This window comes from Palaemon carinicauda, chromosome 43, assembly GCF_036898095.1.
Source record: "Palaemon carinicauda isolate YSFRI2023 chromosome 43, ASM3689809v2, whole genome shotgun sequence".
Taxonomy (NCBI): Eukaryota; Metazoa; Arthropoda; class Malacostraca; order Decapoda; family Palaemonidae; genus Palaemon; species Palaemon carinicauda.
The window spans coordinates 39144177-39162478 of record NC_090767.1 but is presented as its reverse complement, the minus strand read 5'-3'; the positions used below and the strand labels follow the sequence as shown (position 1 = coordinate 39162478).

At 35.3% G+C, this 18302-nt stretch overlaps 1 protein-coding gene across 1 annotated transcript; it reads right to left on the bottom strand.

Annotated features, from left to right (window-relative positions):
- Positions 1-4347: 4347 nt before the first annotated feature.
- LOC137633817 (uncharacterized) lies at positions 4348-15695 on the bottom strand. The gene is made up of 6 exons (XM_068366062.1): positions 15295-15695; positions 14361-14581; positions 11988-12108; positions 11064-11279; positions 4699-4809; positions 4348-4562 (listed from the first exon to the last, which is right to left on the bottom strand). Exons 1-6 carry the CDS (start codon positions 15353-15355, stop codon positions 4348-4350), a joined length of 945 nt encoding a protein of 314 aa, XP_068222163.1. The 5' UTR covers positions 15356-15695.
- Between the last annotated feature and the right edge of the window lie 2607 nt (positions 15696-18302).

Genomic DNA, 18302 nt, shown 5'->3' with positions numbered 1-18302 from the left:
TGTTCTGGGTTGGCCGACAGTACCAAGTAGTTCACCATATCAATGTATGAAATACTGGGAAAATCCTCAATATTTTGACTGAATGAATTCTGCATCTGGTATGGATCTAGGCCATCAATTAGATCGAGTTTCTGCTTGTAAAAACGCTTATCATCACCCAACAATTGTTTGACAAAGTCGCTCTCATTGTCCATATTCGCTGTAGCAGCCGCCATGTTTTCGCTTTGTATGCCCTCCAGCATGGCCGCCGGCGATTCCCAGTGACGTCATTGAAAGCACTCTATAGGACAAATATTCCATCAAACTAACGAGCATAGTAGGAACGATGAAATCTGACCTTCTGTCACCCATTGTGAGTCCTCCATCAAATCACCTGTATTCTTGGAGGGACACAAGTATAAGCAGTCAAAATCACATGATGAATATCTCGGATCCCATCATCAGTCTAAAAATGAATCCTCTATGGATTTAGTCAGTCTACGGAAAGAGAAAATGACAGAATGGCAGGCCTACATGGCTGAGGACTATGAAGCGCACGAAGTAGATGATGATGAATGGAGACGTATTGATATAAAAGCTAAAGATAGAGACGAATGGCGAAATTTAACCGTGGCCCTTTGCGTCAATAAGCGTAGGAGATGATAATTTGAGGGAGCCTATAGGTCTATCGACTGAGTCATCAGCAGCCATTGCCTGACACTCCTTGGACTTGTTTGGGTGGAGAGGGGGTTTGGGCACTGATCATATGTGTATATGGTCATTCTCTAAGATATTGTCCTGCTTGATAGGGCAATGTCACTCTACCTTACCTCTGCCATCCATAAGTAGCTTTTAAAACTTTAAGAGGGTACACTTAGGTACATTATTCTATCTGATTTCTCTTACTCTTTTCTTTTTTTAAATATTTATAGCACACATATGAGAGATTTATTTTAATGTTACTGTTCTTAAAATATTCTACTCTAACTGTTCATTATTTCTCATTTAGTTTATTTCCTTATATCCTTTCCGCCATGGACTATTTTTCCTTGTTGGAGTCCTTGGGCTTATAGCATCCTGCTTTTCCAACTAGGGTGTAGCTTAGCAAATAATAATAATCATAATCATAATCATAATCATAATCATAATCATAATAATAAAATATTGGTTAAGTGTGTGCAAGTCCGCATATGACTTTTTTTTTTTTCAAATTACCAAGAAAAATGCATATTAGTTTGAAGTATCACTAGTAGATAAATTAAAACTTTATCTATTCATAGAACATATAAATGAGAGAGAGAGAGAGAGAGAGAGAGAGAGAGAGAGAGAGAGAGAGAGAGAGAATATATTTGCCAAGGTCTCCGAAATCGTACGAGAGAATCCCGTTGTTATGAACAATTATACATTACAAATCATGGTACTTATGTTCATACTTCATCTTAAGCTATCTGTAAATATCTCGAGTAATTTGTAATCTTGGGTAACGTGTATTTCTTTTTAATGAGAAAAACGTGTCCGATTTGGAGAAAAATGAGAGGTTTTAAGATATTTAAAAAGAGCCACTGTCTTGAAGCTTCGTGTCACCTGGTTGTGTTGACGTCATAGTTCTTTTTTTCGTTTATTTAATAAGATTCTGCTTACTGAGCTTAATGATAATGATGCAGTAGTAATAATAATGATAATAGTAACATTGATCATAAGTATTTAAGGATTAATTTGTTATTCATAAAAATGGAACTTCACAAATCTCATAACTCATATCTTCTATTGTTTTTTTTCTATGATCTGTAATGCTACGCTATCGATAATTCGATTCAGTGTCGTAAAAACGGCCTTAATTTGTATGACAACTTATTAATGTAAGTTATTTCATGGTAGGAATGTACACGAGAAGTGCGTGTGCTCATTAGTTAAGGAATATATCGTTATATTGCAAATTAAATTGGTTAGGAAGACAAATTCTTTACCGACATTTCGTCCGAAGCGGTCAGGCCTGGTTCATGGTTCCTGGTTCCTGGTTCCTTATTGCTCACTCCGCAAAATAAGTTTGCGGGCATTCTATCTCTTTATAGATAGGTGCAACGCTTCTAAGCTTATTCTTATTATTGTTATTAAGTTTATATCACCTGTGCCTTAAATAAATTAATATCATAATAAGATTCTCATTCTTTACTTTTATTCCCTTCTACTTTGAAATTAGATAGGATAACACCTTGCTATCATCAGTTTTGGCAACCTGTTGTGGTAATCAGTTTGGACTTCTTAAATTCTTCTTTTGTATTCATTGCCCTATCTATAAATGCAGCCAGATCCCTGCTAGGATTTTTCAGCATACCTAAACTTATGTCTACATTCATTAGCTGTTCTAACTTTGGGCATAAAAATAAATGTTCGGTGGTGTCTTCTTCCTCTTTGCACAAGTCACACAAATTATCATCATATTTTCCCCTGAAATTTGCTTTTAAGTTGAGCATATTTAATCTTGCTTTCATCACAAGGGTTGCCTTATTCAGATTCATTTCTCTGATATAAGGCATAGGGCCATTTCCTGTAATAAATCTTAATTTTTTCATTATTTTCTTTTTTTCTTCAATAATTTCTTCTATTTTTTCTATAATTCTTTTCTTGATTTCTTTTTTCAGGGTCCTTTTCCCCCAACTTCTTATTTCTTCCACTTCCATCCCATATTTACTGCAGATTTCTTCTACGCTCTTGCTCCAGCACTTCCCATACGGGTTCTTCAACTGATCCTCAATTATCTCTCTTACTAATCTCTTTTCCCCAAATCTAGGGATTGTTGTTGTTGTTGTTGTTGTTGTTGGGCGGAGGGATTCGCCTTTCCATCGGCACCTCCTTGGTTTTCTTTATTCTAATTCTTTTATTTTCTTCTCTTTTTTTTCCACATTTGATAGATATATTCTTTTCTTTTCTCTATTCCTTCTTTCTTGAACAGCACGTTTACTATTATCTTCTTCTTTTCTTCGTCATACGGCTGTTGCAATTCCACCATTTTCCTTCTCTCGTCGCTGAGGTCTGGACAGTCAAGAATGAAGTGGGCGAGGTCTTCATTTACTGCCCCACATAGTTTGCATTCTACCCTACCTCCCGCTTCATGTCTGGTCCTATCGTTTAATTTCAAACAGTTGGCCCTAGCTCTATACATAATAATAGAATTAGGTTTGTTGTCATAAAACATTTCTTCTCCTATTTGCCCTTTTTCTTGTTCGTATATTTCTAAACTATTTTTCTCTTTTATCTCATCCCTCCACTTTTTACCATCTACTTCTCTAATTTTGGCCTTAAGCTCTTCTCTTCCCATTCTTCTAAAAGTTCTATCGTTCATTTCCATATCTTTAATCCATTTCTTAGTCTCTTTCATCCACCTGTTATTTTAATTTTCTTTCATTTCTTCCAGAATTGTCTTCAGCAAATCATTTCTCCCCTCTTCTATCCCTTTCACAAACCTTAGCCTTCCTCCTGCTATCCTAGTTTTCATTTCGGACATTCCTATCTCTCCCCGTAGTGTTGCTACTGCTGCATATGATGGTGCTCCCAAAATTTTTCTCCCTACTCCGTTTTCAATCTGTTGTAATCGTTTTATTTCACTTTCTGTTATGTTCATTACTGCCGTGCCATACAGTATTCCGGGTAAGGCTACATTTTTCCAATATGTTTTTCCTATCAGTATTTTGTGGAAGGTTTTCGCAATAATTGAGTAGGTTAAGTTAGCTAGCTTTTCTGCCTTTTCCATCATTTTCTTCTTTTGTTTTTTAAACATATTTCTTTTCCCTTCTATCTCTATTTCTAAGTATTTTATGCTATCTGTGACTTTAATACCCTCTATTTCTTCAGGTTTTTCTTTCATATTATATATGATTATATGACTCTTATTTTTGTTTATTTCTAGCCCACATTCTCTACATATTTCTACTAGTATTTTTATGTTTGCTTCTGCATCTACTATATTTTTTGCTACAATTAGACCGTCATCTGCAAAGAACAATGCCCTAATCTTTATTATTTCGTTTTCAAAGCCTTTTCCTTTTTTTCTAATTCATTTATTATTTCATATGTAATTAGTTTAAATAGTGTAGTTGACCCTGTACATCCCTGTTTTATCCCACTTGTTACTTCAAATTCTTTATCTAATTCATATCCTATGTTTATTTTGGTTTTGTCTCCTTCGTAGATTTCTTCCAATGTATCTATTACATTTGTGTGTATTCTATATTCTTTCATAATTTCTATTATTTTTTTCCCTCTTTATTGAGTCATATGCTTTCTTGAAATCTATTGAAATTATTATTAAACTTTCCTTTCTTTTGTAGCTTTCTTCTACACAGTATTGTAAAATGAATATGTTATCTTCTACTCTTCCTCCTTTTGTGAATCCTGCTTGTGTTCTTTCATCTCCATATTTCTCTCAAGGTGTTCTTCTATTTCATCTTTCATGAGGACCATAGATATTTTGTATGAGGCATTTGTAAGGGCAATTGGTCTTAGATCTTTTACTGTGGGTTTCTTCACCTTTTTTATCATTTTTGTTTTAGACTTTTTCCACTTTTCGGGCTTGTTCTTCTCCTCTGTTTCATTTTGAAGGCACTTTGTAACGATTTCCAAACATTTTCTGTCATTAGCTATAGTTTTTTATAATTCTGGTTTCAGTTTATCTGGACCTGCTGCCTTTTTATTTTTAATTTTTCTTAAGATTTTCTTAACTTTCTCCTCTGTTAAGTTGGGAATATTCATTGGTGTTATTTTTCTTGTTATTGGTGCTACCATATCCATGTGCCATATCTGGCAACACTGCTCCAACAGCCGATGAAGAAGCTAACGAGAACATTGATAGTTGAAAATAGGTAGTACTTCTTAAATAGATTATCGTGATTTTGCATAACTCTTATAATTATCAGATATAGATTACACGAATAGAATATTTATTATGTAAAATATTTATTTTCACTTTTAAATACAAAATAACAGGTTAATATGCATTCTAGATAATGAATTTAGTGGGAAACATTACGACTCATAACAGTTGGTGGAAATTGGCACGACAACAACAGTTGTTATACACTTTCCCTGTATGGGTCTTCAACAGTAACTTTTTGGACTTGTTCACCGCGTAATGAATTATATCTTCTGTATAATCATCAGTGAAATATGTGATCTTTATCGACTTGCAAATCAAAGGACACTTATCAGTGGACGTCATAGCGAAGGACTTTGGCTGATGCTGTCAGTGGTAAGTACATTATTTATGTATTTGTGGCCAGACATGAAGGTGGGTGCTTTTGAATATTATAATTTATCATTTTACGTCAACATTATAACACGTGAAAAGCTTTTGGTATAGGTAATGTAATGGAATGTGAAAGGTGACGTTAGTATATAGTTATTTTTATGTGGTAAGTTATATCTAAGCTAAAGGCCTATAAATGGAGAGAAATATTAATGTTACGGAACCGTTTTCATGCAATTTCGAAATATTGCAATTCTTATTAATCTTACTACATTAATTAAAGTAATATTCAAGAAATGAGACTACAGTGTAATAGCCCTTGGGCCTGTAGTAGCCTGCTTCTATGCTTGTGAAAAGCTGGAAATTTATTAAATTTTAGAAGGTCAAGGTCTAAGGTCACGGTCAAGCAAAATGTCAAATTCACATAATCAGAAATAATTTTGGACATCATTGTTACAGAGACTTCAAACTTGGTTCATATTTGAATGTATGAAAATCCACTTCAATTAATACATGTTAAGGCGAAAGGTCAAGGTCGAGCAAAAGGTCGAAAAATAAGCTTCCCCGGGGGAGGTCTGCGCTGTACTGAGTGCCCCTCTAGTTTTATTTTGGTATTGTGCCATGTTTTGAATATCGACATTGCTTGTCCTTGCGTAACTTATTCATATCTTAGATAGTTGAGACGGAAAGTTTGTGTTTGTTAAATTCTTTCATCTGTATAAGTTATTTAAATCAATATTTTTACTATATGACACTGTCATCTAATTAGAACTTGGAACATGTTTATATATATATATATATATATACATCTATATATATGTATATATATATATATATATAGATGTATATACATCTATATATATGTATATATATATATATATATACATGTATATATATACAGTATATATATATATATATATTATATATATATATATGTGTGTATATATACTGTATATATGTAAATATATATATATATATAAATATATATATATATATATATATATATTTATATGTATATATATATATTCTTTATATATATATATATATATATATAAATATATATATATATATATATATATTATCATCAGCCGTGACTAGTCCACTGCAGGATAAAGGACTCAGACATGAACTTCCACTCGCCTTTGTTAGTGTTCTCTCTATGCCAGTCTTTACCATCAAATTTTCTTAGCTCGTGAATCCTTCGTATTCTCTTTCTTCCCCTGCTTTTTTTTTATTTATTTTTTTAATTTTTTTTGCCATATCTAGGAACCCATTCTATAATTCTTAATGTCTAATCTATTACCGGTTATTCTCATTATATGTCCTGACCATGTCCATTCCTTTTTCTTACTTGTTAGAATATCCTATACCTTCATTGCTCTCGTATCCATGTTGTTCTTTTTCTGTGTCTTAGTGTTATTCCCATCATTATTCTTTCCATCGCTCTTTGAGTTGTAAGTAGCTCATGTTTTAAGGCTCTGTGTATGTGTGTGTGTGTGTGTGTGTGTGCGTGTTGTTACGAGTCTCGCTTAATAGTATATCCGTTGTTTTCTAATTTTTTAGTTTTTCTTCATGTAATTTGTTGTTCTTTGTTATTTTCTTTGTTTATAATTTATTTATTATTACTTATTTCACAATTTCGTACTGGGTTTTCACTATCATCAATATCAACAGGAATAACAACATTGAAAACTTTATTATCATCATAATCATCATCATCATCATCTCCTCCCACGGCTATTGACGCAAAATGCGTCGGTTAGATTTCGCCAGTCGTCTCTATCGTGAGCTTTTAATTCAATACTTCTCCATTCACCATCTCATACTCCACGCTTCATAGTTTTCAGCCATGTAGGCCTGAGTCTTCCAACTCTTCTAGTGCCTTGTGGGGCCCAACTGAACGTTTGGTGAACTAATCTCTCTTGGGTAGTGCGAAGAGCATGTCCAAAACCATCTCCATCTACCCCTCACCATGAACTCATCCACATATGGCTTTCGAGTAATCTCTCGTATAGTTTCATTTCTAATCCTGTCCTGCCATTTAACTCCCCTTAATACAGGGGATAATACTCCTTATATTGCTATGGATTAATTCCTATATTAGGATACAGTTTAAAAGTTTGAAGGCCGCTCATGAATGGCAGAGGCAAGTGGCATTGAAAATTCATAGCAGGACATTGCCATAGCATTGTATCCATATGATCAGCATCCAACTTCCTCTTCACCCAAGGTAGGACCAGGGAGGGCCAGGCAATGGCTGCTGATGACTTAGTAAGTAGACCTACAGGCTCCCCCAAAATAGTCAGTACATTACTATGCATTAATTTCTATAATAATGTACAGTTTAAAGGTTTAAGGCTGCTCATGAATAGCAGAGGCAAGAGCAGTGACAATCCCTGGCAGGACATTGCCCCAGCGACTGACCATATATCCCTCTCTCTAGCAAAGCTAGGACCAGGGAGAGCCAGATAATGGCTGCTGATGACCCAGAAGGTAGACCTGTAGGTTCCCCAAAATCCTCCCATCCTTAGCTTACAAGGGTGGGGAGGTTGCAGACACCAGAAGAAGCTATCAAGTTTAAGCGGGACTCGATCTCCCGTCCAACAGAACGCCAGACAGGAACGTTTCCAATAGACCACCACAACCCTGCAAGGAATTTGTTTGTCTTCTTTTTAGTGGTTGTTTCGGCCATTTTTTTTATATACCTTTTATGTCTTTACATTTTTACATTTCTTAACACTCCTTAGGAAACTCATATACTGACGTTTGTAATAAAAATCTTTGATTTGCATATTATTTGAGTAAACGTCTCTTTAGGGGAAAGGAAATACTCGAGGAATCATGGATATAAATAGGTTTGTTTTCTTCATACAGAAAGATAGAATTAAAGATACATCAAAAGTGTGAACAGTTAAGATGATATATTAAAACTAGAAACAAATAACAGAGTATAAGAATGTTCTTGTTGATAGTTTTAGAAATATATCTTAAAAACTTAATTAAGTATGTCTATAGATAAATAGTTCACGACACTTTATTATTATTATTATTATTATTATTATTATTATTATTATTATTATTATCATTATTATTATTATTATTATTATTATTATTATCATTATTATTATTACCTACTAAGCTACAACCCTAGTTGAAAAAGCAGGCTGCTATAAGCCCAGGGGCCCCAACAAGGAAAATATCTTCAATAATAAAGATTTCCTGACAAGTATTCCAATGGAGATCGTTTGTATTATAGAAAGTAGATCGTGAAATTCTAGTTAAAATATCAGTAATTACTTTAACCCCATTCATCAAATCTTCCACTGTCTTGGGTTAGAGTTCTCTTGCCCAAGGGTACATTCAGGCACACTATTCTATCTGTTTCTTGATTTCTTTTCCTCACTGGGCTATTTTCCCTGTTGGGGCCATCGAGTTGGCAGTATCCTGATTGTCCAACTAGGGTTGTAGCTTAGATAATAATAATAATAATAATAATAATAATAATAATAATAATAATAATAATAATAATAATATTCTATTGGTCTTAGAACTTAATTACGTGACTACTACTACTACTACTACTACTACTACTACTACTACTACTACTACTACTACTACTACTACTACTAGCTAAGCAACAACCCTTGTTAGAACAGCAAGATTACATAAGCCCAAACGTTCTAATAGCCCAAACAGGAAAGGAAATAAACAAACTATATGAAAATTAACGAATAAAGAATATAAAACATCTTATTAATAAAGACTATAAAATATCTTAAGAATAAAGACTATAAAATACCTTAAGATAAGTAACAACATTAGATTAAATAGGGTGATATATAAACCACAAAGTCCTCAGGTCATCCCATTCAGTGTGTTCAAATGCATCTTCACATATTGGGCATTATTCTCGAGTTTATTTTGGCCATTCTCTGTTAATCGTGAATCCATAGAGGCTGTTAATACTCTCGTGATCCTCTTGTGGACTGGAGAAAGTGCTGACATTGAACATCTGGGGGTTATGGGATGTTTTCTGGTTCCAAGTTCCTTGCTGGCTCTGAAATGGAAAGCGTTTAAGGTTTAAAGGTTGCTCATGATTGGTATGGATAAGGGACAGTGACAATGACCTAGAGTCTGACCATATATACATATACATATATATATATATATATATATATATATATATATATATGTATTATATATATTATATTATATTATATGTATTATATATATTATTGTTATTATTATTATTATTATTATTATTATTATTATTAGCCAAGCTACATCCCAAGATGGAAAAGCAGGATACTATAAGCCCAAGTGCTCCAAAAGGGAAACTAGCCCCGTGAGGAAAGGAAATAAGGAAACAGATAGATTAGTGCAACTGATTGTACCTTCAAGCAAGAGAACTCTAACCCAATACAGCGGAAGGCCATGGTACAGAGGCTATGGTACAATCATTATTATTATTTGCTAAGTTACAAACCTAGTTGGAAGAGCAGGGTGCTATAAGCCCAAGGCCTCCAACAGGGAAAGATGGCCCAGTGAGGAAAGTAAAAAGATAGAATAGTGTGTCTGAGTGTACCCTCAAGCAAGAGAACTCTAATCCAAGATAGCACAGATCATGGTACAAAGGCTATGGAACTACCAAGAACTAGATACTGGATGGCTTCTCCAACTCCAGGTTTTGATTCTATGGCCTAAATTCTATACACATAATGATATGTCAGTCAGAAGCGGAGCAACTTCTTATCTTGCTTATGCTTCAACATCCGGTATCTGGGTATTCTCGACGTACTATACTCAAGATGATTCTAACCTATCAGCTAGTAGGACACTTTTCTGAGATAAAAGAACACTCCTGCGAGTCAGCACAAATGCGTCTCATTAAAAAAATTATTGAGTATAGATACTGTGTTCTTTAAAGGCTAACTTGATAAAACTTTATTTGAATGTAAGTGTGCACTAATGTGTAATTTTATTCTATACTTTTTCCTCTATTTTAGTATGATCGTCAGCACCTAATTAGGGTTTGTGGTAGTCCATTGTAAACGGCCCTACTTGGCGACATGCTGTACAGGGGTTCGAGACCCGCTTAAGCTAGATAGTTTCTTGTAGTGTCTGCAGCCTCGACATAATTGTGAGCTAAGGATGGGTGTTTGGAAGAGCCTATAGTCTACCTGCTGAGTCATCGTTAGCCATTGCCTGGCCCTCCCTGGTTCTAGCTTGTTGGGGAGTGTGTGAGCTAAGGATTGGTGGTTTGGGAAGCCTATACGTTTACCTGCTGAGTCATCATCAGGCATTTCCTGGCCCTCCCTGATCCTAGGTTGATGTAGAGGGGATTAGGTGCTGATCATATGTACATATGGGCTATCTTTAGAGCAGTGTCACTGTCCCTTGCTTCTCCCATTCATGGACGACCTGTAAACTGATTTCCCTTCAAAATTTTAGGCTTATTTAGTATTTGGTTCTTAACCTCTACTTTTCCTATCGAATAGAATGTGTTATGATTTCGATAACGATTTCTATAAATTTGTTTACGGGTGTGAGTGCCAGAAATGTATTGATGGATATAGCTATATGTGGTTTAATATTTCTTATTCATACTGTGGTACATGCGTATCTAACCATTACAAATTATATTGAAAAATAAAATAAGAAATTCTCAGATTCCAAAGGGGAACTTCTCACTTTCCTCAAGTATTATTTACTTTTTGCTTTTTTAACCCCTTTTCTTACCCCCTACCGAGACCTTCTATCCTTCTCTACTTTTTATTCATCACTAAAGTGAAAATTTATAATATGGTAAAGAGAATTAACCTTTATTAAAACAAATATTTACCATTAAGCGAAGTTCTTCTCACTCGGATAAGGCAAACAGCCATTCCTATGACGATAGCGACCAGCAAACAACAGATACTTAGAAAAACTATTGTTGTGATTTCCAGAGCAGTGTGTCTGGTGCTTGACGCTGGGACAGTGGATGAGACAATGCTTCTTTGAGTTGTTGTTGACCCAACAGGAAATTCCGTTGCAGAGGGAACTGGTGCTGGAAGATCTGCAATAGAGTTTGGTTAGATTAGCTTAGCTTAAACAACAACCAAAAATTCAGCAGTTTCTAGTCCACAATAGAACAAAGGCCAGATTTCATCATCACGCTGGCCAGTGCGAATTGATGTTGGCGGTAGATTTTCGTCTGATCGCTCACATTAAACCAACCTAGTATTGGTGGCCTTGACTAGTACTGCTTTGCTGATCTTAAATATACTCAAACACTTTCACCCCGTCAAGGAATCCCCACTAGTTAAACTAGTACAGCTTTGCTGACCTTAGATACACTCAAACGCTTTCACCCTGTCAAGGTATCCCCACTGATTAAACAGCATAGCTCAAATGAAATCGCAGAGCCAAGGAGATGGATGTTACTAAGAAAGTGAGCTGAGAAAGAAGATGGAAAACACGAGTTATTAGGATGGGACAGAGGCATTTGCTCTGTTGTTAGTCCAAATGACCATACTTGACTCGACTTTACTTTAAGAGCTGTTTTCCTGGTTCTGTCACACATGGAAACCCTCTGCACTACAGGAACTACAAGATCTGTCTGGTGTATACATTCTTAGGTATTTTGAGTATCACACAGCTTAGAAATAAAACTGAAATGATTTTTTAATTAACATTGTGAATATATTAATTTCATGATACAGTATTAGAAATATATAGAATTCGAAGACTTTCCAAAAGAGAATATAAAAGGAAATGGACTCACCACATTGGTATATGTTGGCACAAAATCTCCAGTAGGTCTTTTTGGTGCTCGTGATTCTAATTCTTAAATCATATGACCAATCTAACTCATATCTTCTGTTGCCTGGATTAATTTCCACATCCTTGGAAAGAAAGACTTTGAAAATACATTGCATTGAAAATTTTCCACAACATTAGATATATCTGTCATATTAAGCTAACAATCATTCGCCTGTTAGAAAGATCAGTTTTAAACCAATTTTATTATAGTTTTACTTATCAGTTAATGACACAGAAGCAGAAAATACCTTAATGGTGTAACTAACAGCAGGGTTCAGAAATGGTTTTTTCCTTTGATTGTTTGGTAGCTCAAAAGTTAGTACGAATATTTATTTGGAATATGAAAGAACAATTTAGAAAGAATTTTATTACCTTATAAACTTCGTTCTGAAAGATTATGATTTGAAGGCTTGTATCTATTTATTTAAGTTTGTATGTTTGTTCGTTTGTGATTCTCATAACTCAAAAACTATATGACCGAATCTCATAAAATTTGGTGGGATGATTGGCCATGATCCAACGACAATTTAATTATATTTTGGAAGTTATTGGGTCAAAGTTCAAGGCCATGTAAAGGTCAAAAACATCTTTTTGCCATATCGTGATCAATTTTTATCCAATTTGCATGAAACTAGTGCCAAAATGTGCATGGGGCATTGGCCTGCTAGGGAATTGTCACTGTCCCTTGCCTCTGCCATTCATAAAGGACTCTTAATTTACCCTGGAAAGGTATGATGGGTCGTATGCGACCCCTACGGCATTTTCAGAACCTGTTTTTTCCCCATAAATCATCAGCTGTCTCGAATATGGAAGTGATCGACCTGCAAGGGATTACTAGTCTACATGCCATTGTTTGCTTTAGGACTGATTTTCGTCTAACTTCCCTCCTTCCCCGTTTTTTTACCCCCCCCCCCAGGGTCGACCTCGACCCTGACATACCTTTATAGGGGTAAGTGATCAAACAGCAAAGTTATTACATAATTATAAATTGTCGAACAGTGTTGATACTTGTTTGGTTCTTTATAGTTGGAAAGTGTGGGTGGATGGTGTGTCTACCACTTGCATGACATTGGTTTTGGCTTAGATGCCATATATTGCCATGAGGTCCATTTTCCCTCAAATGCTAATTTCTGATTTTTTTTTATTTTTTGTAAATTTGATTTTTTTCTATTTATTTTGAATTTATCTTCAATAATGGCCAGCAGGCAGTATTCCCTCGGCATGGATGTCATCAACACACTTCTAATGGAGTTAAAAAGATATGTTGATGATAATATGGAGTTTGCAACCCCATTCTTCATTTCAAGTGGTAGATTGGGCTGTAAGAGTTGTTGCGGTCTGCGGCCATTTTGTTGACATACACGAAAGGTAAGTTGGCATATCTCTATATATTCTTGTTCTGTATAGAATTCGTGATATTTTGGTATATTTTAATGCATAATTATCATATTTTATAGGAGATACAATGATTTTCATAAGAAATTTACATTGTGAAACTAGGCCGTCAAAAAATGACCTTTAGATTTCGCCTCTGATATAACAGTAAATTACATCTTAGTGCACATTTTATTATGTATTTCTGTTCTAGGATAATATGAGTTTATTCTATAAAAAAAATTAGCCTCTTCCTATTTCATTTGGGTACCCAAAAAAATTCATGAAATTTGGACAAATTATTTTGACCAAAAAAAGTTACCCTCATTTCAGATCTTGACTTCTATGGGTCCAACTAATATCCAGCAATTACACGCTGTTGCTTTGTCATCTAAGAAGGTGTCCCTAAAGGGATTTATGTGTATATGTATATTTCTATTTTTTGTGAATATTTACGTCGTCTTTTTTTTGTATACTCAAATTTTTAATATATTTCCAATAAATAGTTATTTTGTAGATGGGTATCATTTATATTTTCAGTAGTTTTTAGCATTATTTGAAGTATTTTTAGCAAGTCAAACAATACAGATTGATGCATAACTAAATTTTTCCTGAATTTTTTTTGGAGTCGGGGTCGCGCACGACCGAGTATACCCTTAAAGGGGTGTCCGAGTAGCGTACCTATCCAGGTTTAAACCGTTAAGAGACTCTTTGTGACAGTGATTTTCTAATGAACTAAGTCTTTTGTATTCAGAGATAACTTGAAAATTTTTGTTTTTGATTCAAAATGAAACAATTATTTAACTTTGAAAGCTAAAGAAAGTGTTCACAAAAGAATTTTTTTTTTTTTAAAGTAATCACCAATAAATTACTGATTTTTTTTTCTTATTTCCTGATTGCATCATTAAGGTTTTGTGAGGTCGAAGAATTTATTGAGTGATCGAAGACTTTTGATACTTACCTCACTACTTCTATGAATTTCGAAGAAATTCCATGTATTTGATTCGCTTGAATTGTATATATATTCAAATAGTCGCTGAGGATTGTATTGTAAAATCACAAATCCTTCGAAGATGATTTCGTTGTTTATATCGCTGGTGCAGGAAGCTAGAAAAGTGTAGGAAGAATCGGTACCTGGGAAGTTAACTGAATTATTCGCATCAGAGATGAAGAACTTGTCATCTGGAAGAGAGAATGAGTTTGGATATTGTAAAAGAATGCTTAAAGAAAACCGTGTTATACGATATGCTGTAATTTTAACTTGAATTTTAAAAAAGTTCCTCATTACTCTGTTAGAAGCTAGTGAAAATAACTAGTCTTTAGGAAGTAATAAATTGTGTATCTAGTGAAGGTTTTAAGATAGGATATCGCCATTCCAAACATCAATAGGTTAATTTGGTTCATGTAGTAAAAGGTAGCAACAATTTAGAAGTCTGAAGACAACGGCTGAAGTATAAACATCGAATCATCATCATCATCATCCTACCCCTATTGAGTCAAAGAGCCTTGGTTAGATTTCACCAGTCGTCTCTATTATTATTATTATTACTTGCTAAGCCACAACCCGAGTTGAAAAAGCAGGACGCTATAAGCCCAGGGGGCCCCAACAGGGAAAACAGCCCAGTGAGGAAAGGAAACAAGGAAAAAGAAAATATTTTAAGAAGAGTAACAACATTAAAATAACAAGAGGAAGAAAAATGTATAGTATAGTGTGCCAGAATATACCCTCAAGCAAAAGAACTTGACTCCAAGACATTGGAATACCATAGTACAGAGGCAGTGGCACTACCCACGACTAGAGAACAGTGGTTTGATTTTGGAGTGTCCTCCCCCTAGAAGAGCTGCTTTCCATAGCGAAAGTGTCTCTTTTAACCTTAAAGCGAAGTGATTCTTACCTGCTTGAGCAGACGCAAAGGCCAGAATCAGTGCAAAAGGGAAGAACAGTAGTTTCACCATAGTTGGTCGTTGGAATCCTGTCAAGAAATTGATCCCAGTTGGTCAAACTCACTTCTGAGTTCTCTGGAGAAATGAATTTGTGGTTCCCCTTTGGCTCGTCACTGGAAAAGTTTCACTTGATTTTTCTTTTCACTTAATCACTGCTGAAGAAGAGGCTTTGTCTTGTTGCGTCTCTGTAGACTAGTAAAGAACTAATGGCGTCCTGGGATCAGAAAAAAATTTAAGTATTATTCACATTTCCTACCGGATTTCCAAACTGACTAAACGTCTTCGTTTTAGCAACGGAAATGCAACCAAAGACACTCCAGTAGGCTTGATATGTGTTAGTTAGTAGTCAATGAAAAGATTTATTACTTAATACAACCAATTCACTATAATATAAAAAGATAATTCATTATCAAGTGCTTTTAAACTAAACCACTCCCGGTTTCATTCACTGCTAATCTGTTTGTTACTTTGCGGATGAAATGACGTCTTGCAGTCGACAATTGACATTTCAAAAAAGGATATCCTCTCTCTCTCTCTCTCTTTCTCTCTCTCTCTCTCTCTCTCTCTGCTTCTCTTAGTCATCCTTATCTGTCATCTATATTTCCTCCAGCAACGATTGTCCAATTTTACTTGGGTTTAGTTCATTTCATTTGGTTTTTCATCTGATTGCCGGTTGGTCAAAACAGTCTAATGTTTATCCTTATATTTTATCGATCATAGGTTCGAGTCCCTGGCCGGGCTGGGCTAGTTATCATTAAAAGGGAATTTCCTTGTGCGTCTAAGATCCCATGTAAGAGGGAATTGGATATTGAATGGTATTTATGGCTAATTTTGTAAAAAATTGTAAACCTTGAGTGTTAGTGACATATATATATATATATATATACAGTATATATATATATATATATATATATACAGTATATATATATATATATATATACAGTATATATATATATATATATATATAATATATATATATATATATACAGTATATATATATACAGTATATATATATATACAGTATATATATATACAGTATATATATATATATATATATACAGTATATATATATACAGTATATATATATATATACAGTATATATATATACAGTATATATATATATATATATATATATATTATGATTATTATTATTATTACTTGCCAAGCTACAACCCTAGTTGGAAAAGCAAGATGCTATAAGGCTATAAGCCCAAGGGCTTCATTAGAAAAAAATAGCCCAGTGAGGAGAGGAAATAAGGATATAAATAAATGATGAGAATAAATTAACAATAAATCATTCTAAAAACAGTAACAACGCCAAAACAGATATGTCGTATATAAACTATTAACAACGTCAAAAACAGATATGTCGTATATAAACTATTAACAACGTCAAAACAGATATGTCCTATATAAACTATTAACAACGTCAAAAACAGATATGTCATATAAACAATAAAAAAGACTTATGTCAGCCTGGTGTGACGGAGCCGAGAGAGGGTTGTGAACTCAAAGGCAGGATGCAATAGACTGAGTTATATATTAAGGAACACTCTTCTTTATATACAAAACCTCAAGGCAACAGGCCATAACATGTTCGAGAGATAGACAATGTTCAGAGCAAAACAGCAGACATGAATTTTCATGTTCGTTTGAGTGCGAGGGAAGAGCGAAGATACAAGCATATTATATACAAAAGGAATTATGTACAATTGTGTGACACACGTTTGGTACATGGCTCCCCCTCTAAAAATGACATACTGAACATGTTAAATAGGTGCCCTGAATCTGGAGAGGTAGTAGTAAAAACTGCGCCGATTAGCGACAGTGAGTGGCTGTAGAAGTCGTTGGTTGGGGTGTTAGCGAGTGGTGGATTATGGTTGGCTGTGTTGCCGCTCCGGCTTGTCACGGGGTAGGCGAGTGTGTCCTACAGCATTCATAGGTGTGTGTGTCCTACGGTATTCATAGGCGTGTCCTACGGCATTCATAGGCGAGTGTGTCCTACGGCATTCCTAGGCGTGTGTCCTACGGCATTCATAGGCCTACGGCATTCATAGGCCTACGGCATTCATAGGCGTGTCCTACGGCATTCACGTCAGCTTCGGTTGAAGTAGAATAGGTGTCCTCTTCGTCACGAGTGGAGGCGTTGATGGAGGTTTGAAAGTCATGAAGTGGGTTCACATCAGGAGGAGAGCCGTCTGCGGCAGGTTGCAGGCGAGTGATACTGGTCATTTTCCCGAGGGTGAGCGAAGCCCTTTGGTCCCTCAACGGTTGTTAAGAGAGCTGAAAAGGCGTTGCTATACGGGCGGCTGGCGACGGCGAGTACTGCTGCAGAAGGTATGCGTTGACGGCGTCATAGTAACGGTGAGAGGTGTAGGGGGGATGGGGAGGCGGGAGGAGCGAGTCACTCCGGGGTCACCAATGTGACGAAGCAGGGAGAAGGGTTGTGAACTCAAAGGCAGGATGCAATAGACTGAGTTATATATTAAGGAACACTCTTCTTTATATACAAAACCTCAAGGCAACAGGCCATAACATGTTCGAGAGACAGACAATGTTCAGAGCAAAACAGCAGACATGAATTTTCATGTTCGTTTGAGTGCGAGGGAAGAGCGAAGATACAAGCATATTATATACAAAAGGAATTATGTACAATTGTGTGACACACGGTTGGTACACTGGTCAACAAAAGCATTGGCTCCAACTTTGAACTTTTGAAGTTCTACTGATTCAACTACCCGATTAGGAAGATCATTCCACAACTTGGTAAAAGCTGGAATAAATCTTCTAGAATACTGTGTAGTATTGAGCCTCATGATGGAGAAGGCCTGGCTATTAGAATTAACTGCCTGCCTAGTATTGTGAACAGGGTAAAATTGTCCAGGGAGATCTGAATGTAAAGGATGGTCAGAGTTATGAAAAATCTTATGCAACATGCATAATGAACTAATTTAACGAC